The 25,390-nt window shown below is 40.9% G+C and overlaps 2 protein-coding genes across 3 annotated transcripts in view; one reads left to right on the forward strand and one right to left on the reverse strand.

The window, feature by feature from the left end:
- rnf144aa (ring finger protein 144aa) overlaps positions 1-11,177 on the forward strand; it is a 63,009-nt gene extending 51,832 nt beyond the window's left edge. Inside the window, exons 7-9 of one of the 2 annotated variants that reach the window (XM_063007270.1) lie at positions 1,821-1,968; positions 3,974-4,063; positions 10,986-11,177. In XM_063007270.1, the coding sequence (XP_062863340.1) occupies positions 1,821-1,968; positions 3,974-4,063; positions 10,986-10,991 (244 nt within the window). In that variant the 3' untranslated portion in view covers positions 10,992-11,177. Of the gene's footprint in view, positions 1-1,820; positions 1,969-3,973; positions 4,064-8,666; positions 9,388-10,985 lie in introns of those variants that run through there. The other variant, XM_063007269.1, reaches the window with a different exon arrangement.
- Positions 11,178-22,349: 11,172 nt separating this feature from the next.
- LOC134325383 (cilia- and flagella-associated protein 251-like) lies at positions 22,350-24,243 on the reverse strand. Its single transcript, XM_063007557.1, has 3 exons — positions 22,830-24,243; positions 22,602-22,742; positions 22,350-22,501 (listed from the first exon to the last, which is right to left on the reverse strand). Exons 1-3 carry the CDS (start codon positions 24,226-24,228, stop codon positions 22,434-22,436), a joined length of 1,608 nt encoding a protein of 535 aa, XP_062863627.1. The 5' UTR covers positions 24,229-24,243; the 3' UTR covers positions 22,350-22,433.
- Positions 24,244-25,390: the final 1,147 nt, after the last annotated feature.

A 25,390-nucleotide genomic window follows, 5' to 3' on the forward strand; every position in this document is an offset into this window, starting at 1 on the left:
TGGGATTCCCAGCAGAGGATTGGCTACTCTAAATTGGCAGAAAAAGGGGGTAAAATGCAAAATAGATAATCAAGAATCTTCTTGAGGATTGAAGACAGTCACATGTTTTTGTCTGTTTGGCATTATGTGAGCCTGATACTCACACTCGAATTTCCCCCATGGGGATCAATAAAGGAATCTTATCTTCTGAGTTTAGTGATGTTTATCAAGTACAGACACTGTTGACATGTCTTCTTTTACTGTGCTACAAAGGATCTGGTTCTTCATAACTTATTTATTGTAGTCTGCAGTGGTGTATTCCTGTCAGGCAGAAAAAAAAGAAACTTCATTATGTCACTGTTACGAGATGTTGTCCTGAAATTGTAACAATGAGATATTTTCTGATAATTGTGATGTGAAATGTGAAATGACAGACTAGTCTGAGGGTCATGTACAAGCAAACATGTTCTTTAATGCTGCATGACTGAGCCATCCACAGTTTTCGCTTATGAGTTAGTTGTCTTTAGTATTACAGCCATGTAATTACTGGCTAGCAGCCCAGTTAGATATAACTCAGTGTCTAAAAGATATGGCCAATTTTCACGCCTGTATAAATGCTGAGATTTAAGAAATCTTCACAGTGTGTAAATACTAATAACAATACCATCCATGCTGCTCAGTGACACTATGATAAGCAGAAAGTAAAATTTGATTATTTCAATCAACTGCACCACTGAGCTTGCATGTCATTTACTCATTTCAATTTATTTGCAAAAATTTGATCTTTGACATCTCATTAAAATATTTTATTTCATAATTCATAATTATATAAGATGTCTTTTCTCATAATCATATGTCATAATATGTTTATGGGTTTATTTTTTTTTTCTGTGTGGCTGCAATCTGCCACCATAATAATGTATACTTCGTAAGTGTGTTTCATAAGTGTTTCGTAAGATTCAATCAGCAAATGTGATTAAATATAACAAAGTATATGGTTAAGCGTTTTGCAAAAACCTGTAACAAAACACATTTAAGTGACCCAGTTGCTCAGTAGCTAGGTAACACTGTATTTAACCTTAGAGTCAACTTTTTAAATAGAAAAGAAACGTGACTTAAATTGACATTTTATCAATTATACAGGGTGGCACGGTGGCTCAGTGGGTAGCACTGTCGCCTCACAGCAAGAAAGTCCTGGTTTTAATCCATAGGTGGGGATGTCCGGGTCCTTTCTGTGTGGAGTTTGCATGTTCTCCCCATGTCTGCGTGGGTTTCCTCCGGAAGCTCTGACTTCCTCCCACAGTCCAGGTTAGGTGAATTGGAGATACAAAATTGTCCATGACTGTGTTTGACATTAAACATGTGAACTAATGAACCTTGTCTAATGAGTAACTACCGTTCCTGTCATGAATGTAACCAAAAGTGTAAAACATGACATTAAAATCCTAATAAATAAATAAATGATCAATTGTACAATAAAATACATGCAGTTTACTGTTGTTAATCTTATTATAAGATGAGATAAGATAAGATAAGATAAGATAAGATCGCCTTTTATTATCCCACGGGGGGAAATTTGCAGTGTTACAGCAGCTTTCAAGAATATAAAAATAAAAACAATACAAAGTGTTTACACATATTTACACATATATTTTTTAAGGAAAGTTAACCAAATCATTCCACATTTGTTAAGAAGTATTGCACAAGGTACAGTAGGTATTGCACATATTTTAAGAAGTTATTTCACAGATTATTATTATTATTATTTGATGATTCTACATGCAAAATATATTTAATCAAATGGCTTGTGATGAGCTTTATGTTTTCTTTTTCTGACACAGTTCATTCTTTAAGAATGATGATGATGATGCTCCTATCAAGCGATGTCCCAAATGTAAAGTCTACATCGAGAGAGATGAAGGCTGTGCCCAGATGATGTGTAAGAACTGCAAGCATGCCTTCTGCTGGTACTGCTTGGAATCTTTGGACGTGAGTGCTCACTTACATAACTATCTATCCACTAGGAATGGACAAAGGTCCATATTTTTAAAATCGACTTGTAGGCGGGTCACCGGTCTGAGGAAAATCCTGTAAAATTGACTTTGTCATCTTAAAAGTGGCAACCAGATTCTGTTTGGTGTACAGTGCCATGCAAAAGTATTCAGCCCCCTTGAACTTTTCAACCTTTTGCCACATTTCAGGCTTCAAACATAACGATATGAAATTGTAATTTTTTGTGAAGAATCAACAACAAGTGGGACACAATCGTGAAGTGGAACGAAATTTATTGGATATTTTAAACTTTTTTTAGAAATAAAAAACTGAAAAGTGGGGCGTGCAATATTATTCAGCCCCCTTGTGTTAATACTTTGTAGCGCCACCTTTTGCTGCGATTACAGCTGCAAGTCGCTTGGGGTATGTCTCTATCAGTTTTGCACATCGAGAGACAGAAATTTTTGCCCATTCTTCCTTGCAAAACAGCTCGAGCTCAGTGAGGTTGGATGGAGAGCGTTTGTGAACAGCAGTTTTCAGCTCTTTCCACAGATTCTCGATGGGATTCAGGTCTGGACTTTGACTTGGCCATTCTAACACCTGGATACGTTTATTTGTGAACCATTCCATTGTAGATTTTGCTTTATGTTTTGGATCATTGTCTTGTTGGAAGATAAATCTCCGTCCCAGTCTCAGGTCTTTTGCAGACTGCAACAGGTTTTCTTCCAGAATGGTCCTGTATTTGGCTCCATCCATCTTCCCATCAATTTTAACCATCTTCCCTGTCCCTGCTGAAGAAAAGCAGGCCCAAACCATGATGCTGCCACCACCATGTTTGACAGTGGGGATGGTGTGTTCAGGGTGATGAGCTGCGTTGCTTTTACGCCAAACATAACGTTTTGCATTGTGGCCAAAAAGTTCGATTTTGGTTTCATCTGACCAGAGCACCTTCTTCCACATGTTTGGTGTGTCTCCCAGGTGACTTTTTATAGATATCTTTGAGAAATGGCTTTCTTCTTGCCACTCTTCCATAAAGGCCAGATTTGTGCAGTGTACGACTGATTGTGTCCTATGGACAGAGTCTCCCACCTCAGCTGTAGATCTCTGCAGTTCATTCAGAGTGATCATGGGCCTCTTGGCTGCATCTCTGATCAGTCTTCTCCTTGTTTGAGCTGAAAGTTTAGAGGGACGGCCGGGTCTTGGTAGATTTGCAGTGGTCTGATACTCCTTCCATTTCAATATGATCGCTTGCACAGTGCTCCTTGAGATGTTTAAAGCTTGGGAAATCTTTTTGTATCCAAATCCGGCTTTAAACTTCTCCACAACAGTATCTCGGACCTGCCTGGTGTGTTCCTTGGTCTTCATGATGCTCTCTGCGCTTTAAACAGAACTCTGAGACTGTCACAGAGCAGGTGCATTTATACGGAGACTTGATTACACACAGGTGGATTCTATTTATCACCATCAGTCATTTAGGTCAACATTGGATCATTCAGAGATCCTCACTGAACTTCTGGAGTGAGTTTGCTGCACTGAAAGTAAAGGGGCTGAATAATATTGCACGCCCCACTTTTTAGTTTTTTATTTCTAAAAAAAGTTTAAAATATCCAATAAATTTCGTTCTACTTCACGATTGTGTCCCACTTGTTGTTGATTCTTCACCAAAAATTACAATTTCATATCGTTATGTTTGAAGCCTGAAATGTGGCAAAAGGTTGAAAAGTTCAAGGGGGCTGAATACTTTTGCAAGGCACTGTATATATATATTTTGATGCTACACACACACCATACAAAGACATCTTTTATCACACCAAAACTATATTTCTTGTTATTATGTTGTCAAGTTGCCACCGTTGGAGCTGCTTGGTGAGCATGTGTCCATCACAGTGGCAATCTGTTCACGCTCTTGGTCTGTGCCTTCAAAAGTCCTTTCTTTTGTCTGCATGTCCCACACACTCACCAAGATAACAATCACCCTCTCCTTATCCTCTGTGTTTGACAGGACGACTTCCTCCTGATCCATTACGACAAAGGACCATGCCGCAATAAGCTGGGCCACTCCAGAGCCTCAGTGATTTGGCACAGAACACAGGTGGGTGCATGTTTTTGACAATCACGACCTTTTTTTTTTATTTTGTAACGGGTCGTGAAAATCAGTTTCTTTGCACAGGTCTTAAATCTGTTCCGAATCAATGATTATATGAATCGCTATCAGATTCAAATAATCAAAAACTGGATATTCATATCAAACTAAAGTCTGTTACCGTATGTTTTTAAATATTTAGGATTTTAGCACTTTAATTGGGCTGTTCATTCATGTATGCTCTTAATTATGTCATGTTCATGTTTAGATAACTGCCCATGTATGAACATATAATAAGCACAGAACAATTACTTTCCCCATTCTTTAAAACAGCATGAACAAATACACATTTTAGTGCAACAATTAGACATACACCGACCAGGCATAACATTGTGACGACCGACAGGTGAAGTGAATAACACTGATTATTTCTTCATCACGGCACCTGTTAGTGGGTGGGATATATCAGGCAGCGAGTGAACATTTTATCCTCAAAGTTGATGTGTTAGAAGCAGGAAAAAGTGGTCTAAGAAAGGAGGGCTCATTGATGCACATGGGGAGCGAAGGCTGGCCCGTGTGGTCCGATCCAACAGACGAGCTACTGTAGCTCAGATTGCTGAAGAAGTTAATTCTGGTTCTGATAGAAAGGTGTCAGACTCCATGCCTCAACGGGTCAGGACCGTTTTGGCAGCAAAAGGGGGACCAACACAATGTTAGGAAGGTGGTCATAATGTTATGTCTGATCTGTGTAAGTTAATTTCCTAACCTCAGAGTAGCACGTACAAATACACCTTTAATGCAACAGTCGTACATAAAGTAAAACTTTTGGCTGTGTGGTTTATGGCACTGCCTTTGTTTTCAATTTTTAATTACAGCAGTGTGTGTATGTGTGTGTCATTTCCAACCACTAAAGACTCACAGATCAATATTTAAAGTTAGCACCTTGAAAGATGCACTTATTAACCTGTACTGCTATAAAATACAGTATCTAACCTACAAACAGTGCTGTATATTCTAATTATCAGCTTTTTTGTCATCTAGTAGCTAAGTAGTAACGATGTAGTAAAGTATCCTATCAAACCAAGACTGGTCAGACAAAATTTGGTGTCTCTCTCGGTTTGTAGTTGTTTTCTTTTCGTTATTCTTTAGAGACGTCTGCATTTCTTCTTGGATAAGTTGTGTCTGAGCCCTGCTGACATTTCAGCAAAGAGGGACATTGTTAAATAGATTCACAACTGTTCCAGGTTTCTTTATTCAGTTGTCTCAGCTGCCATTGTGGTTCAGTACAGTCTTAAAACTTTATAAATGACTTCTTTTATAGGAATTCTTTATAGACTTAATACATTTCAATAACTTTTTTTGGATTTTCTTGTGGTCATGACATGGTGTTCCTGTAGAAACTTAAGGGTGACTGCTTGACTGATGGTAAGGCTGAACAAATGCTACAAATAATTCCTGCTGTGTTCAATAAGCTAAATTGGAATGACAATTGGTTGATTTTTTTGTATAAATAAATAAAATCAGAAAATTATTTAATAGATTATATGCATGTTTTATTACTTTCTTAAGCAAATTAAATGTTTTACAGTGTGTTTCTTTACTAACCTTAATATTGTCTAATGATCTGAAATAATTCTGTGTGACTAATACAGTAACCATTCCTTTTTACATACGGTATATTTACTGTACATTAAGTATTTAAGTGAGATTTATTGACTCATCTCTGCTTCTTAATCAGTGAACCAATTGAAGGTACTTGAATTGAGTTTGACATCCCTATATTTGATTCTAGATAACCTTAGCTTTCTCCCTACTCATAGAAACATTCCAGCTGTGAATTGGCTACTTTAAAACACCCCTAGATGTAAGTAAATGAGTAATTAAGTGTATGTGGATCAGTGATGTACTGATACCCTGTACAGACAATGTTTCCGGAAACATTCCTAAGCCACAGAAGGGTGGCACAGTGGCTCAGTGGGTAGCACTGTCGCCTCACAGCAAGAAGGTCCTGGGTTTGATCCCCAGGTTGAGGTAAAATCATGATAAATACATAAATATGCCACAGCAACCCTAACCAAGATTAAGTGGTTTCTTTTAATTTATTTTAAATAGCTAAATATATATAATCTTGTGTGACACCTGCAGTTGTTGAATATACGGTTGTTAATTCAGGTTATATAAATTGGCTACTTTAAAACACCCCTAGATGTAAGTAAATGACTAATAAAGTGTGTGTGGAACAGTGATGGACTGATACCCTGTACAGAGTGTATATTTCTGGCTTGCACCCAATGTTTTTGGAAACATTCCTAAGGCACAGAAGGGCGGCACGGTGGCTAAGTGGGTAGCACTGTCGCCTCACAGCAAGAAGGTCCTGGGTTCGATCCCCAGGTGGAGCAGCCCCGGTCCTTTCTGTGTGGAGCTTGCATGTTCTCCCCGTGTCCGTGTGGGTTTCCTCCGGGTGCTCCGGTTTCCTCCCACAGTCCAAAGACATGCAAGTGAGGTGAATTGGAGATACTAAATTGTCCATGACTGTGTTCGACATAACCTTGTGTGAACTGATTAATCTTGTGTAATGAATAACTACCGTTCCTGTCATGAATGTAACCAAAGTGTAAAACATGACGTTAAAATCCTAATAAACAAACAATATAAATGTTGACAGTACACTGGGACACTGTTGTTTTTTATTACACAGGGTAAATGCTGGTTGCTAGACTATAAGAATGCCCCAGTAACAGAACATGTTCCACAGATCAAAGCAGCACTGCTAGTTATACAAAATAACATATTTGTCAGGTCCTGACAGAACCAGACCAGTTTAATTCATGTTCATGCCCTGATCTAAAGGCAATGGTCGTAGCTGGCTTATGCAGAGCCATCTGTTGCTCAGTGGGGAGTCTGTGTTAGAGCACACTAATGCTGCCACCGTGCACTCTACTGCAGAATAACTGTGACTTCTTCAGCAGACAGAGCTGTGCGGTCAGCCTATTATTACTCATTCGTTTTATTCTGCTGCTCGTTGCTTTATAAAAGGCGTGCTTTGCTCACATTTCCAACCCTTTAGGAAGAACTGAAGAGAGATTGAGACCAAATGTTCTATAAAGGTCTCCTGAGACTGTTTGCATTTTGGTTTCTCAGGTCGGATCATACAGTGCTGAATTTAGAATGAGTCACATATAGGCCAGAGTGTCCCAGGGTGACTGAGACGGGTACAGCACATGCAGCCTTGTTACTGCCAAGTCAGTGTCAGTGTTGTGCTAGGTATAGTCCGTCCTCCAATTAATACCCGGCCACAGATAATTCAGTCCCTTCGCAATTTCTTTTCATAGTTTTAAGGTACCATTGTAAATAAAAGTAGATCACTAACACTTCTTGAATTTTTCTTTGTCATTGTAATTTAAGTCTAATTAAATAAATCTAGATTAAATAAATTAGGATTCACGAATGGAAGACTTAGACCAGGTGCAAAAAAGTGCAGTGGTCCCTTGAAACTCAACTTCAATTGGTTCTGGGAGTGGCATTGAGTTTAAAAGGCGTTGAGTTTCAAGGTACTTTTTCCCTATAAGGATGTATGGCAAACCTGTTAATGTGTTCCATGGTCCTGTGGAACTGCGTATATTTTAGGCTAATGTTTTTTTGTTTGTTTATTAGGATTTTAACGTCATGTTTTACACTTTTGGTTACATTTATGACAGGAAGAGTAGTTATTATTCTTTACACAAGGTTCATCAGTTCACAAGTTTATATCAAACACATTCATGGACAATTTTGTATCCCCTGGGAGGAAACCGGAGCACCCGGAGTAAACCCACGCAGACACAGGGAGAACATGCAAACTCCACACAGAAAGGACCCGGACCGCCCCACCTGGGGATCGAACCCAGGACCTTCTTGCTGTGAGGCGACAGTGCTACCCACTTAGCCACCGTGCCGCCCTAGGCTAATGTAAAATAATGGGGTTGTTTTTGACACTTATACACTGAAATAACACAAATATAATATGAAAACACTGAAATACAATTGAAAACAGTTAACTTTTAACTTTAAAAACAGTTTTACTTTACTTCTTTATTGATTCCTTATGCTTCTTAATCGTGGAGATGCTTGATCTTGGAATACCGTATTCTGTTCAGTAAAGACCCATCAACATGAGAGGTGACAGAATAGCTTTTGCACTGGCTGTGCCCTGCACAAAGCTTAACGTGACTTATTGTACTATAACGAGCGAGGAATTTTATTAGTGGAGAAAACTAATAAAGGCAGTAATAATTAAGATTCTCACAATTTCTCAGAACCTCGAGCTATGACACAAGTTTAAAAGTGAAACAGGAGAAAAATCCAATTAAGCCAAGCGCTGAGCAAAGTGGTGGTCACACACACGTTGAGTTTAAGGTAAAAGTCGAGTTTAAGGGTACAAATTTCTTGACGAAGGGCGTCATGTTTTAAAGAATTCGAGTTTGGGGGACGTAGAGTTACAAGGTACCGCTGTATATCAAACAAAAAATGTAAGTTTGTTATTTAACTCATTTAACAGGTACACACAGTACTTTTGGAGTGATGTTTTGCCATAAATGTATTACTGCGTCCTCATCAATTTCTGTGTCTCCAGGTCATCGGTATCTTTGCTGGTTTCGGCCTGCTCTTGCTGGTAGCCTCTCCATTCCTTCTACTGGCCACGCCGTTTGTGCTGTGCTGCAAATGCAAGTGCAGCAAAGGCGATGACGACCCCTTGCCAACCTAATGCAAGCCGTCCAGCCCTTTCCTTTTGTTTTCTTTTCTTCTTCTCCCCCCACACACTTCGGCTTGGAGCTCTTCATCGACCTGGTGGGTCCTGCGCATTTGAATCCGCGTTGTGACCCGTTTCACGCCACAGCGTGGCCCAGCTCCGGGAGAGGTAGCGGATATCTGGTGAGCTCGTCTGAGCGTACCAGGCGAGACCTTGCACGGGTCCTGAATGCCACATAGTAAAATGGATTGGTGGGTTGGCGGATTCTGCCCCGGCGGGTGTGTTTTGGTGGTTGTCTAGCTATATGCTTGTTGTTCTGTAGCTGGGATTTTTCGGGCAGTGCATCTGAAGGGCTCATGACCAGAAAACATACTCATACTTTAGTTTATGTAGCTCTGTGTGCACTGTAGCACTTGGATCACTTGAAACTGGTTCATACTCTGGACATGCAGAGAGGCTCTTGAGTCATTTTACAGTCTGCTGTGTTAGCAGGGACTTTGTTTCAATGTACAGCTTGGTGTTTTCCTTTTCAAACTCATTGAAAGCTACACTTGTCTTGGTTTCTAATGCGTTTTGTTCATATTTGTAAAGCTCACCAAACCTGCATCGTTCAACACTGTTACTATTAGCGACATTTATTTTTAAGTTGCATGTCACATAGATGTACCAGTGTGTATGTTATCTGTTACCAACTGCATTTTATTTAGCTAATTCAGACTTTCTCACTTTACACACCAGAATCACGTGTTTGAAGCATCATTGTTATGATATAACAGTCAAATATACTTCCTTACAGCATGTGGAATTATTCTAAAGATTTTAGTTTGGTAATTTAGGCACTTTTAAAGCACTTAAATATCAGCACTCAAAATAGATTTACATCAAAAATATTTAGCAGCTCTCTTATCTCTAGAAAAAGCAACCCAGCCATGGCCAGATATCTTCCTAATTCTCTCTGGGTTAAATTTATGTTAGCAAATGAAATTGTAAATGGTAATGCCAAGTTCACACTACACGACTTTCCAAGTCGTCAGGTCGCTGTACAGTTCACACTACACAACTGGATCTCTTGTAATCGGGAGTCTTTCAAGTAGGTGTGCTGGTGTATTCTGATATAAACTATATTATGCCCCTGTCCCACCTTTTTACACCTCCTCCCCTGCGTTTTCTCTCACACCGTGTCTTGCGTTCTCATTGGCTGTTCGACATAGCACTCATTGCCAGTCGGGCAACTCAGATCCAGATATCTGGCAAGCTAGAAATCTAGCTTCTCGGATCGAGTTGTTGAGTAGTTCACACATAGCGATTGAGAGCCGAGTTTCGATCGCCGAGCGAACGCCGAGTTGCTCCCGAGCCGGCAAATCTAGCTCCGACCAGTCGCCGAGCGAAAATCACGACAAAGATCGTGTAGTGTGAACTAGGCATAACCTGCTCATTTACATTCAAATAAGACCTGTGTTGGCACCCAGGTGGCACAGCGGGATATTCCGCTAGCACACCAGCGCTGAGATTCTGAACATCTCAGCTCTGCTACCGGTCTGGGCCCCATCTAGCGGGCACAATTGGCTGTGCCTGCAGTAGACACAAGTTGGCCACCGTGTCTGCTGAGTAGGGGAAATGACCGGACTAAGTAAGTGGGGTCTTTAAACCCTGGTTAGCGGATAGAGGCGCCTGTACAGAGGCACGACCGTAAAGAAGGGGTCCACTAGGACCGTGCACGCGTCGGAGGGCACGTGAGCACCAAATATACCTTCCACAACAGCGGAAGACAAATTGACACTGAATCGTTAATGAAAAAGGGAGAAAATACATATATAAATAAGGGAAAAAATAAGACCTGTGTGCATTTTAAACCTCCTAGGTCATCATGATGTTTCTGTGTAGAACTCTCAGGGTATACTTTTTTTGTCCTTATTGATCACTCTAAAGAATTCCCTTTAAACAAGCACTAGCCTTACAACCTAAAGCAGTAAATGAAGCAGATTGCATTTCATTGGTGAAATCTTCTGAATCTCTAGTAAGCATGCAGTACAATAATGGGATTGACAGTTCTGGAAAGCATGAAGCAGAAGCATGGATTATTTTTACTACTACTTATTGCTTATTGTCAGATTATTATGAACTGAAATTGATGGTCACTTACTGGTACATGGTCAATACTACTATAAATCGAGTCTACTCTGTGACTGATTGTGTTTGCAGGGATGAAGGATAAACGTCAATGAAAAACTATCTGATGTCCTAAAATAATGATACAAACAGCAGCAACAAAGCAACACTGTTTGTGCACTCCTTTCTTGCATGCAGTGTTTGGTGGGTGCGGTGAGCAATCTAAATAACTCATCACGCATGCATAACTTTCGTCTAAGGCTAAAACATACTTTTTGACCACTGCTAACACTCTGGATTGTCATTAGATAAACTGGATCCCTTTAAATAGTGTGTCTTGGATACATAGTACATAGTGGTGATGTAGAACACAACTTTTTAGTGATTGGTCCTCATGCATGACTCTTAAACATGGGGGGCAGTTTTACAACACATTCCAGCAAGGATTTTGCACAAAAATGTAAAAGTTAGTAAAGTTTAAGTTTGTTTAGGAAATGTATATTATTTAAATGAAATATTAACTTCTACATTTGAAATGACAATATATATATATTTTTCCATTTTTCGCCTCATCTAGTCATATCCAATTACCTTGGTTATATCTCTCCTCCATTGCTGCAGACCCCTACCCTGGCTGAGGAGGGCCGTACACAACATAAGCCCCCTTCAGCAGTGTGCAGAGGCCAATCACTTCTTTCATCAGCACGAGGCAGGTTAGACTCACGTCTCTGTGCAGATGCCATCGACCAGCCAGCAGAGGCTAAAATTGCAGCAGCAATGAGGAATCATTCCGGCCCTCCCACCCAGCCGACGTTAGTTAATTGTGTCTGCTGCAAATATTAGCCAATCATGTCTGTGTGTATTTGATGAAAATATAATTTACCCTAATTCTGATCTCATATCAGATAGCTGTAAACTTGCATATGTTTTATGTATGCCAGTGTTAGTTTCTAAAACTCATCTAGATAAAATAAAACATAAGAAGTAAATAAATAGTAATAAAAATTCTGACCGGGATTATGCACTCTGACTAATTATGCAGGTTTGTACAACTTAAAGATGCAGAAAATGTGCTTGTTGCAATCCTACATAATGTAACAACATAATGCTTGTTTTGCGATCCAGTTGCGATGTGTGCATTTCTATGTGTATTTAGATGTTCTGTAAACAAGACATCCTTCTAATACAGCCATAACTACAACCCTAATTCCAAAAACAGACAGCAATGATTTGTAAATCTGTTTTAAGGATTTACAGGATAGATAATGATTTAACTAAAGTCATTTATTTACACAGTGTAAAATAAACGAATAAACCACATCTGGACTACAGACAGGCCAGTTTAGGCCCGTACTCTTTTAGTATGACTTGTTGTAATATGTGCACAATGTGGCTTGAAGTTGTCACAGCTTAATTTATTTAGTGTGTTTTAAGAAAACAATTCACAGCATTCTTGCTCTTAATTTGCCCTGTTCTGGTGGCACGGTGGCTAAGTGGGTAGCACTTTTGCCTCACAGCAAGAAGGTCCTAGGTTCGATCCCCAGGTGGGGCGGTCCGGGTCCTTTCTGTGTGGAGTTTGCATGCTCTCCCCGTGTCTGCATGGGTTTCCTCCGAGTGCTCCGGTTTCCTTCAAAGACATGCAGGTGAGGTGAATTGGAGACACTAAATCGTCCACGACTGTGCTCCATATAATCTTGAGAAGTGATGAACCTTGTGTAATGAGTAACTACCGTTCCTGTCATGAATGTAACCAAAAGTGAAGGCAGCTGAGGTGGCGCAGCGGTGGAAACACACGCTAGAACCAGAGCTGGGATCTCGAATACATCGTATCGAATCTCAGCTCTGCCGATTGGCCTGTTGTTCAGATATGGGTGGGACTAAATCGGATTGGGGTCTCTCTCTCTCTCTCAAAACTGGTGCAATTACGACCTCTGCTGGTAGATTGATGGCGCCTGCACAGAGATAAGAAAAGAGTGCTCTCAGGGTGTGTCTCTCCGTACACAACGCTGAGCTGCACTGCACTCGTCAAAGTGTAGGTGATACGATATGGGTTAGCTTCGTTCTCCTCAATCAGAGCAGGGATCAGCATTGGTGGAGAGGAAGCATGATGCAATCGGGCAATTGGACGTGCGAAAAAGGGAGAAAATGCATAAAGAAAAAAAATATATATATATGTTTTATTGTGTAAAACATAACGTTAAAATCCTAATAAACCAACAAACAATTTGCCCTGTTCCAACTTGAAATGTGTTGCAGCCATCAAACTAAATAGCATTTATTTACAAAAATCATGGAGTCTATTTGTGCCATTTCGATTAAATATCTGTAAAAACAGTTTACAAATCACTGCTTTCTGTTTGTTGTTTCTGTGGAATTGGGTTTGTATTATATATGACTATTCTGTCTTTTATTTATGGAACACAGTGGTAATCAATGCCTGTAACTTTAATTTATCACTCACAATATCTCACAATATGTGTGGAATTGTTACTGTTCCCAACATTGTGTCCACTGAGTGTGCCATATTTTAATGTTAAGTCCAATTCAGACTGGATTAAAATGAAAATATAAGGCATACATGCAGGGATAGTCGGCACTCATTTCTGCTTATGCTTTCCCAGTGTAAAGACCATGGAGAGAAGTTATATGTTTAAGGGACACTTCTAGCATTTATCTATTCATAACTCACAAAATGTGAAAAAAGTTTTTGTTTAAAAAGGAGATGTCTGTTTGTACATCAAACCAAAGTTTTGTTACAAATGTAAGTAGTTTGGCCTGTAAAAGGGAGAAGAACATTACAAAAATGAATCCTTTTCTAGTAGGGCTTAGGTGAGCATCTGTCTTTATTTTGTAAGCCTGTTTAAATGTTTATAATGCTAGAACATTTTAACATCATTAACGACATTTAGTAGCTATCCGCATTAACAGTTTCAGCCTTAAGTTCTGATTACCTCACTTGTTCTTTCACATGTAGCTTGGTTTCTATCATTTAATCTCAGGTCCTCCTGGATGAAGCAGTTTTGTCATCTTTAGTTATTGTTTCAAGCTCATCTATGGATGACAATCGTGCCAAGCAGGTTTTCCTTTTTTTAGACAAAAATGCATACATGTATATTCTGTATTTGTTGTTGTTCTACATATTCATTTTTATCTCATGTTCAGAACATAATATGTAAATATGTATTTTTTTTTTTTTTTGTATTTGCACATAGTTCCCAAACTGTTACATTATAGCTATTAATTTGGAACTCAACATTTGGTTTATTTAAATTATTGAAACAACTTTAAGAAACATGATAACACATTTTTGTGGTTAAGCATTCGATATTAAAAAAATATATATATTAAAAAAAACAAGAGCCAATTTTCCCATGTGAACATTCAATTACCCGTCATCTATGATGGCTATACGAGTTCATTTTTGTTGTTTTACCAAATACTGCATGCCTATAATTTTTCAAACTACAGAAATTCGGTTGTAGGGGTTGTGCCCTTTACGCTGACATTTAAATGCCATTTGTCATCTGTTTCAAGACAGAATGTATAACTATTGCTATGTAATTTTGGAGACATTGGCAGTGTTGTACTCCCAAAATGTTTTGTGTTATTTTATCCCCTTGTAGATATGGTTTGATACTTAAAGAAAAACATATTCTTAGTTTTTTTCTGTATATTTGAAGAAGAAAAAAATCAACTTCTACAATTCTAACCTTGTACATTTGCATGTAAGTAAAGTTCTACATAAAAATGTTTCCTCTGTAAAACCGGTGTGTTTTTTGTGCCATCAACACTGAAATATTTTGTCATTTTCTTTTAATTGTTTAAAGAAAAAATTGTTTACTGAAAGAATGACAGCGAGCAAAAACAACACGGGCAGTTTAAATTAATAAAATGTAAGTTTTTGAATGCCCCAATTCTGACATCTTATATTAATAGTTGAGGGCATGTCATGTGTTTTGAAGCCCGACCAGAAACTGGAAATCGTGTGGTGATGCACAGTGTCATTTCTATGGCTAAACTTTTTTTATTTATACATTATGGAACAATTTAATCCAGTTACAATATAAACATTTGGTCTAATTTTGAAGAACACAAGCTAAGGTAAGCTTTATTTATTTCTTTTCTTTTTATTGAAGGACAAGTTTGCATGGCCAGTTACTCCAGGGTGTGGTCCTTCATATGGTCGCCAATGTGGAAAGTGGTGAGAAATCTAACAAAGGACAGTTAAGCATACACATTCAGCAGAAATATTAATGAGCAAATTAATGATGGCCCTGTTCTAACATCGACAAAATCAGTGATATACAAAGTGAGAACAGCTGGGTAAAATTAAGTGAATTCAGAGTAATAGGTAAGACTGATGCTTAACAGGAACATTCATTTTCCTTTTGATACACAGTAAGGATGGAGAGGGCAACAGTGTCACTTGGAAGGTAAGTCAACATGAGATCTAGAAACCCAAAGTAAGGGGCTGCGACTGAAAAAAAAAAAGACCAGAGCAGATACAGAGACATGAGAATGCATTTGGATAATCATATATTATGCAAGACCAACCAAAACCAGGTCTGCCATGAACCAGAAACTGCTGAAACACAGTCAAGAAAGCCTTATGTGCTTAAGGGCTGTTAAGCAAGAAAGAAGCTGCTCTCCCGAAATTAAACCTCAAGTGAAGTTGCCAATTACATGGAGAAGAGGAACTTTCAAAGCAACATTAATGATGTTGGAAACCATTGCAGGTGATTACCAAATAAAGCTGACATTTTAGTAGTCATTGCATAATTCCATAATTTGATGTATTCACTGTTACTTTGAAAGAGAGAAAATACTGAAATAAAGAAAAAAACTCTGAGTTGGCGTGTCCAAACTCACAACATGAGTGGTCTAAAATGACAATGTTAAATTAACAATGTTAAATTAGTGAACATTTGAAATGGCTTTGAACTTAACTCTATCAAGAATGTGCCATAAAACCAACACATTTTGGTTACACTATCAAATCCCACCCTAACCATGACCAGGATAAAGATGTTGATTACAATAAAATGAAAAATGATCAAATAAAAAACACTAGCACTTGACAGGACATATGTCACGTAAGTAGAATTCTGAAACCAATGATGACAGCAGAATGACTTCTACGCTCGGTTCGAGGCGCAGAACAACATGTTGGCGAGGAAGACGATCCCACCTTGTGACGACCAGGTGCTTCGTCTCTCCACAGCGGACGTGAGGAGAACTCTGCACAGAGTCAACCCACGGAAGGCTTCTGGACCAGACAACATTCCTGGCCGAGTGCTCAAAGGATGTGCAGACCAGCTGGCAGATGTATTCACTGACATCTTCAACATCTCCCTGAGCAGCGCCATCGTTCCAACGTGCCTCAAGACGACCACCATCGTACCCGTGCCAAAGAAGTCATCTGTGTCATGCTTCAATGACTATCGTCCCGTAGCACTCACGCCTATCATCACGAAGTGCTTCGAGAAACTAGTCATGAGGCATATTAAGACACTACTGCCTCCCACCATGGACCCACTGCAGTTTGCGTACCGTCCTAACCGCTCAACGGACGACGCCATATCCACTACACTTCACCTGGCTTCTACACACCTGGACAGAAAGAACACTTACGTCAGGATGCTGTTTATAGACTTTAGCTCAGCATTCAACACCATCATTCCTCAGCATCTAATTGGAAAGCTGAGCACGCTGGGCCTGAACACCTCTCTCTGCAACTGGATCCTGGACTTCTTGACTGAGAGACCTCAGTCCGTCCGGATCGGTAAGACCACCTCCAGCACCACCACACTGAGCACCGGCGCTCCCCAAGGCTGTGTGCTCAGTCCACTGCTGTTTACTCTGCTTACGCACGACTGTACAGCGATGCACAGCACGAATTCCATCGTTAAGTTTGCAGACGACACAACTGTGGTGGGACTCATCAGCAACAACGATGAGTCAGCGTACAGAGAGGAGGTACAACATCTAACGGACTGGTGCCAAGTCAACAACCTGTCTCTGAATGTGGATAAAACCAAAGAGATGGTCATTGACTTTAGAAAGACACTAAGGGACCACTCCCCACTGCACATCGACGGCTCATCTGTTGAGATCGTCAAGAGCACCAAATTTCTCGGTGTTCATCTGGAGGAGAATCTCACCTGGACCCTTAACACCAGTTCCATCACCAAGAAAGCCCAGCAGCGTCTCTACTTTTTGAGAAGACTGAGGAAAGCTCATCTGCCACCCCCCATTCTCACCACGTTCTACAGAGGAACAATCGAGAGCATCCTGAGCGGCTGCATCACTGTCTGGTTCGGAAATTGTACTGCGTCGGACCGTAAGACTCTCCAGCGAGTAGTGAGGACAGCTGAAAAGATCATCGGGGTCGCTCTTCCATCTCTCACGGACATTTTTAACACCCGCTGCATCCGCAAAGCTCTCAGCATTGTGGACGATCCAACCCATCCATCACATGGACTTTTTACTCTGCTCCCGTCTGGGAGACGATACCGCAGCATCCGGACTAACACAACCAGACTGTGTAACAGTTTTATCCCACAAGCAATCAGACTCCTAAACTCAGTACTGTAACAATTTCCTCCGGACATTTTCTGCTGCCACACACTGAACTGTATTGACTGTTACTTGCATTTTTGACTATGTTACTTGCATTTTTGCACACCTCCTGGAAATGCACAATAATTTCTGCACCTTACTTGTATTTTGCACCATATTTACTTTTTAGGCACCTTATCTGCATTGCCAATTTTACGCTGCTAATGTACAACATGTCACTACCTCAGGAACCATTGTACCATCTATTCACCATCATGTACTAACACTTGTCTTTAGTCCTGTGTTCTAATTACTTGTTTAGATTAGGGATAATAAGGAATATCTTTTGTAGTTATTTATTATAGGATTTTTTGTATTATTGTTGTATTTGCACTGTTTTGTATTGTCTTGCACTTTTTGTACCGTGTTACACCGTGATCCTAGAGGAACGCTGTTTCGTTTCAATATGTACTTGTATGTAGCTGAAATGACAATAAAACCTCTCTGACTCTGACTCTGACTCTGAGAAACAAGACGATTCGATTTTTGTCACTTTTATTGATTAGGTATATCTTGGTCTACCTGATTTGATACATTTTAAGTCTGTATAATGGCATATTCAATGATTTCAAAGCCACTGAAGTGTTTTTCTGTTTATTCTTTCTGCTCGGCCATGGAAACCCATTCCATGAAGCTCTCTACACACTGTTCTTGAGCTAATCTGAAGGCCACATGAAGTTTGGAGGTCTGTAGCGATTGACTCTGCAGAAAGTTGGCGACCTCTGCGCACTATGCGCCTCAGCATCCGCTGACCCGCTCTGTCATTTTACGTGGCCTAACACTTGGTGGCTGAGTTGCTGTCATTCCCAATCGCTTCCACTTTTTATAATACCACTGACAATTGACTGTGGAATATTTAGTAGCGAGGAAATTTCATGACTGGACTTGTTGCACAGGTGGCATTCTATCACGGTACCACGCTGGAATTCACTGAGCTCCTGAGAGCGACCCATTCTTTCACTAATTTTTGTAGAATGAGTCTGCATGCCTAGGTGCTTGGTTTTATACACCTGTGACCATGGAAGTGATTGGAACACCTGAATTGTAATGATTTAGATGGGTGAGTGAATACTTTTGGCAATGTAATATATCTATCTATCTATCTATCTATCTATATATATATATATATATATATATATATATATATATATACAGGGGTTGGACAATGAAACTGAAACACCTGTCATTTTAGTGTGGGAGGTTTCATGGCTAAATTGGACCAGTCTGGTGGCCAATCTTCATTAATTGCACATTGCACCAGTAAGAGCAGAGTGTGAAGGTTCAATTAGCAGGGTAAGAGCACAGTTTTGCTCAAAATATTGCAATGCACACAACATTATGGGTGACATACCAGAGTTCAAAAGAGGACAAATTGTTGGTGCACGTCTTGCTGGCACATCTGTGACCAAGACAGCAAGTCTTTGTGATGTATCAAGAGCCATGGTATCCAGGGTAATGTCAGCATACCACCAAGAAGGACAAACCACATCCAACAGGATTAACTGAGGACGCAAGAGGAAGCTGTCTGAAAGGGATGTTCGGGTGCTAACCCGGATTGTATCCAAAAAACATAAAACCACGGCTGCCCAAATCACGGCAGAATTAAATGTGCACCTCAACTCTCCTGTTTCCACCAGAACTGTCCGTCGGGAGCTCCACAGGGTCAATATACACGGCCGGGCTGCTATAGCCAAACCTTTGGTCACTCGTGCCAATGCCAAACGTCGGTTTCAATGGTGCAAGGAGCGCAAATCTTGGGCTGTGGACAATGTGAAACATGTATTGTTCTCTGATGAGTCCACCTTTACTGTTTTCCCCACATCCGGGAGAGTTACGGTGTGGAGAAGCCCCAAAGAAGCGTACCACCCAGACTGTTGCATGCCCAGAGTGAAGCATGGGGGTGGATCAGTGATGGTTTGGGCTGCCATATCATGGCATTCCCTTGGCCCAATACTTGTGCTAGATAGTCCACTGCCAAGGACTACCGAACCATTCTGGAGGACCATGTGCATCCAATGGTTCAAACATTGTATCCTGAAGGCGGTGCCGTGTATCAGGATGACAATGCACCAATACACACAGCAAGACTGGTGAAAGATTGGTTTGATGAACATGAAAGTGAAGTTGAACATCTCCCATGACCTGCACAGTCACCAGATCTAAATATTATTGAGCCACTTTGGGGTGTTTTGGAGAAGCGAGTCAGGAAACGTTTTCCTCCACCAGGTGTCCTCACGTAGTGACCTGGCCACTATCCTGCAAGAAGAATGGCTTAAAATCCCTCTGACCACTGTGCAGGACTTGCAGTGGTGTATAAAGTACCTGAAGGCCATACTTGAGTAAAAGTACAAGTATCTTACCAGAAATTTACTTAGACAGAAGTAAAAGTCACCTCATGGAATATTACTTGAGTAAAAGTCTAAAAGTATCTGATGTTTAATGTACTTAAGTATTAAAAGTAATTTGATATAAAATGTACTTAAGTATTAAAAGTAGAAGTAAAAAGTAAATGCTGTTAGTATAAACTGAAGCGGTCATTTTGAAAAATATGAAGATTGTTCTTTTAATTCTGTAAACCACCTTCCGTAAACAACCTTTTTTTCTTTCTTCCATCTGAACATGATTTGTGCAATTCATCATTATAATCAGCTGTTGACATCACCTGTTTAAAATCATGTCATTATTTTTTTTTACCTTATTATTAGCTCTAACTTCCAGCTTTCCAACTTTTTTAGAACGTGTTGTAGGCTTAAAATGTGTATGTTAAGAATTGTAATGAAGTTGACCAGACAAAACATGAAATATTCTGGGTTCATATAAGATATCAATGTAGATGTAAGAAACAATGGCTTTTTTATTCGCATTTACTATACTGTCCCAATTTTTGATTTGGGTTGTACAAGTCATAGATATATCTCAACAACCTATAACCACTGAACTTTGGCAAAATTAATTAATCGTAAATAATTAATTGTATTTAAATAATCTCGTTTGGGCCAGATTTACTCCCTGATTGGCATGTGTTAAACTAAAAAAATATATTGGTATTCACATTTTAAAAAAGCACAATTTCTAACTTATGTCAGCTTGAAGCAGCAGCTGAAAAATCATCCATGAAAAGTTGGAAATGTTAAAAACTAGTAAAAGCAAAGAAATAATCTTTTAAACATTATTTTATTGTTGAGACCATTAAAGGGTTAAAGACATGCTGCATTTTCCTCAACACCCTGAATCTTTTTACTGTCAGTGTAATACAGAAGTTATCTGAGGAAATTTTTGTTTATCAGTTTTTGTAAATAATGGACGTGTCTTCATGTCTGCACTGAATTCATTCCAAACTCATTTAGTGAACCGTTTTATTTGTGGTTCGAATGTAATTGAAAATGGTAGCTAGATATCTGAACAATCTCAACGCTAATAATAAGAAATATAAAATCGGATGCTGTGGTTTTACTTTGTTAATCGTTCTTAACTGACATCAGTGTGTTTGGTGAAGTTAGACGGAGAGGTTCTGATATTCCGGGATTTTCGTGTGTTTGGGTGAACAGAGCGACGCGCTTCACTCAGAACGCGAACAGTTTGTTTGCACATGCGCAGTAATGTGTTTAACCACCGCTCTAACTTAAAGCGCAGATTCGCCAAACCTGCGTGCAGTCTTTCACACATCTCGTGCAGCCTTTGCGAAATGCCAAGTAATCTGGAACAGATCGGGTCGGTCATACATGGCAGCAGAATTTGTGGAAGATAATTGCAAGCTTTATCTCATTCGGCCATGTCCAACTCGGTGGAACTCGCCATACATGGCTGTGGAGAGAATCATACGTATCATAGAAGAGAAGGGGGAGGATGCTATTTGACTAGACATTCCACATCTATTCCTGCAGGACATTTACTACAAGTTGTCTACATTTGCTTTATGTCATACAGGTCGAGTCCGGTTGAAGTCGCTTTCCTGACTGAGTACTGTCCTGTGATGAAGCCTGTGGTGCAGGCTTTAAACATCCTTCAGTCTGAGACCTGGACTGAGAGGGCTGATATCAGAGAAGCAGGTATTATTTTTTTTTATTAATCCTAGTCCTGTCCACTTTGTTTCTTTTGTAATAAATGCATCTAGTCTTTCTGCACAAGTTGTAGTTATTATAATTTCTGTATTATGACAAACTCTTGTTGCCACATTAATCAACTTAATTGTCAGAACTCTTCAGTGTGTGGTGTTGTGTGTTTGTCACTCAACAGCTCTGGTCTATGTGAGACCACACCTTGACCAGATGGCAGAGGCTGTGTTGGAGCAAGTCAGCAAAATTCATCAGATGAAGATGATTTTTTCTTTTCATTAAAGTCCAAAAAGTCACAAGGTACAGGAGAACTGGATGGGTACCTTGCCTGTACCTCAAATGAGATAGATCTGCTAAATTCATTTCCACACATCAAAAAGCTTTCTCTAAAACTCAACACTGGTCTGCCTGCCTCAGCCACGTGTGAGCGTCTCTTCAGCTGTGCTGGACCGCTGTTCACTGAAAAGCCAACAAGGATAAACTCGACTAACTTTGAAAATCGACTACTGCTCAAATTTAACAAGAATTTCAGAGAGTAGTGCTCTAAAGATGGACACAAATAAAGGAGCAGTAATCCCCCCCCCCCCCCCCCCCCGGCTGTTAAATGACATTTTAAATGAGTTACTTTTTACTTTAGTCGATTTTTAGACTAGTAACTTTACTCGTACTTAAGTAAGAATTCATCCAAGTACTTTCACTATTTTACTTTACTCTTTCCACCTCTGCTGTTTAGTTGGTTTAACCCTCAATACCCAACGTACACAAAATCAAACCAACCAACATGTTCATGAAGGCACTTTATTGTTATTTTGATGTTGGAAAAGTCGGCGTGTGATTGGATGATCTCCGGATCGTCACCACCTCAGCTTCAGACGTTGAAGAACTGGAACCGTTTGGTTCTCAGGCTGGTTCTCCTCGACTTCGGCATCGGGACACCTACACAGCAACACAGAGCCGACATGCACACGTGTTAGAGGAAACTCCAGCGTTACTCCACCTAGCGTGTATAACGTGTATTTCTGAATCTAAACCAGACCTTCATCTTCACACGCGGTCTTCATCAGAGCCCCGGACTCTCCAGGTTGGGCTTCAACGATGGGGGGAACAAGAACGTCGTCCTGCAGCTGCTCGTGGTCCGGTTTGTTTGAAGACACCTCGGAGACGTTCTTCAGTAGATCTGATGGGGAAATGAAACCTAATTCAATTTTTAATGTTCACCTTTATTAGATCACCACCATCTATCTATACAATCCTTCAAACGTACCTTCAGTGCTTCCTCTATCCAGGTTCTGCTCTTTCAGTTTCCATATTTTGTCCTCCAAAGCTGCTGGATCCTTCTTCATGTCCTGGTCTGGTTGTTCCACCAGGTTCAGCGGAGCCACCTGCCTCTCCTCCTTCTTCACGAACTGGTCTGTTTTATTCACTGGGTCCACCTGCCTCTCCTCCTTCTTTAGCTTATACTCTATAAAACTAACCCTATTTTTTACCTGTCCCTTCCCCTGGTCCTTTAGGATGACCAGCTCTGGTTCTTCCACCAGGTTTAGCGGGTCCACCTGCCTCTCCTCCTTCTTCATCTCATTCTCTATAAAACACACCCTATTTTTTACCTGTCCCTTCCCCTGGTCCTTTAGGATGACCAGCTCTGGTTCTTCCACCAGGTTTAGCGGGTCCACCTGCCTCTCCTCCTTCTTTATCTCATTCTCTATGCAATGAATCTTATTTTTTACATGTCCCATCCACTGGTTCTTCAGGATGACCTGCTCTGGTTCTTCAACCAGGTTCAGCGGGGCCACCTGTTTCTCTACCTTTTTCACGACCTGGTCAGGTTTTTCCACTGGGTCCACCTGCTCCACTGGGTCCACCTGCTCCACTGGGTCCACCTGCACTAATTTCTTCATCTCAATCTCAAAAACCAGAACCACCTTGTCTACTGGTTTCCTCCTCTGGTCCTTTAGAACGACCTGTTCTGGTTCTTCCACCAGGTCCCGTGGGGCCACCTGCATCTCTACCTTCTCAGGTTTGTTTTTTCCCAGAACCACCTGCTGCTTCTCCATCTTTTGTGTTTGGTCTGCCTGGTCCTCCAAAACCTTCTGCCCCACTCCTTGACCCATCTCTTCACCCTTTACCTCATTTCCCTTCTCACCCTCCACGTCCTGCATCTCTACCTTCTGGCGTCTCTGCCACCATTTTCTCTTCTTTACTTTCTTCTCAGGTTTGTTTTTTCCCAGAACCACCTGCTTCTCCATCTTTGGTGTTTGGTCTGCCTGGTCCTCTAAACCCTTCTGCCCCACTCCTTGCCCCATCTCTTCACCCTTTACCTCATTTCCCTTCTCACCCTCCCTGTCCTGCATCTCTACCTTCTGGCGTCTCTGCCACCATTTTCTCTTCTTTACCTTCTTCTCAGGTTTGTTTTTTCCCAGAACCCCCTGCTTCTCCATCATTGGTATTTGGTCTGCCTGGTCCTCTAAAACCTTCTGCTCCACTCCTTGCCCCATCTCTTCACCCTTTACCCCGTTTCCCTTCTCACCCTCCCTGTCCTGCATCTCCACCTTCTGGTGTCTCTGCCACCATTTTCTCTTCTTTACCTTCTTCTCCGGTTCGTTTACCCGCCTGTGCGGCTCGTCTTCGTCAGATGGAAGAGTCCAACAGGAGAACATGTTCATGCTGCTTACTGTCTCGGCGTCTCAGATCAAATGAGCACAAACACATGAAACGCAGCAATTTATACCAGAGGTGTGGAGTGTGGTGATGTCATCATGATGATGTCACAATGTGTGCATGTAGCTGAGAGTGGTGCTGATCATCATCACTGCTGCTCTCAGCATCATTAACCTCTAGTGTAGAGTGGGACAGTGGTGGCCTAGTTGGAGGAGCTTTCGGGCTATAACCCAAAGGTTGAGGGTTCGAATCCCAGTTCTGCCTTTTAGCAAGACCTTTAACCCTGTTTGCTCCAGGGGCGTAACAGCTGGAATACTGCACACCTGTACATGTATACATGACAAATAAAGGCAATCTATTCTATTACCATATACGTATGTACACACACACACACACACACACAAGGCATAACATTATGACCACTGACAGCTGAAGTGAATAACACTGATTATCTCTTCATCACAGCACCTGTTAGTGTGTGGGGGGGGGGGGTATATTAGACAGCAAGTGAACATTTTATCCTCAAAGTTGATGTTAGAAGCAGTTAGTGAGCGTGAGGATCTGATCGAGTTTGACGAGGGCCAAATTGTGATGGCTAGACGACCGGGTCAGAGCATCTCCAAAACTGCAGCTCTTGTGGGGTGTTCCCGGTCTGCAGTGGTCAGTGTCTATTAAAAGTGCTCCAAGGAGGGAACAGTGGTAAACCGGCGTCAGGGTGATGAGCGGCCAAGGCTCATTGATGGCCCGTGTGATCCGATCCAACAGACGAGCTCCTGTAGCTCAAACTGCTGAAGAAGTTCATGCTGGTTCTGATAGAAAGGTGTCAGAATACAAAGAGCATCACAGTTTGTTGCCCATGCTGACCCCTGTCCACCACTGAAAGCACCAACAATGGGCACGTGCACATCAGAACTGGAGCAAGGAGCAATGGAAGAAGGTGGTCTGATCTGATGAATCAGGTTTTTTTTACATCACGTGGACGTCCGGGTGTGTGTGTGTCGCTTACCCGGGGAACACATGGCGCCAGGATGCATTGTGGGGAAGAAGGCAAGCCGGCGGAGGCAGTGTGATGCTTTGGGCGACGTTCTGCTGGGAAACCTTGGGTCCTGCCATCCATGTGGATGTTACTTTGACACGTAGCTCCTACCTAAGCATTGTTGTAGACCA

The sequence above is a fragment of the Trichomycterus rosablanca genome, chromosome 13 (assembly GCF_030014385.1).
Source record: "Trichomycterus rosablanca isolate fTriRos1 chromosome 13, fTriRos1.hap1, whole genome shotgun sequence".
Classification (NCBI taxonomy): Eukaryota; Metazoa; Chordata; class Actinopteri; order Siluriformes; family Trichomycteridae; genus Trichomycterus; species Trichomycterus rosablanca.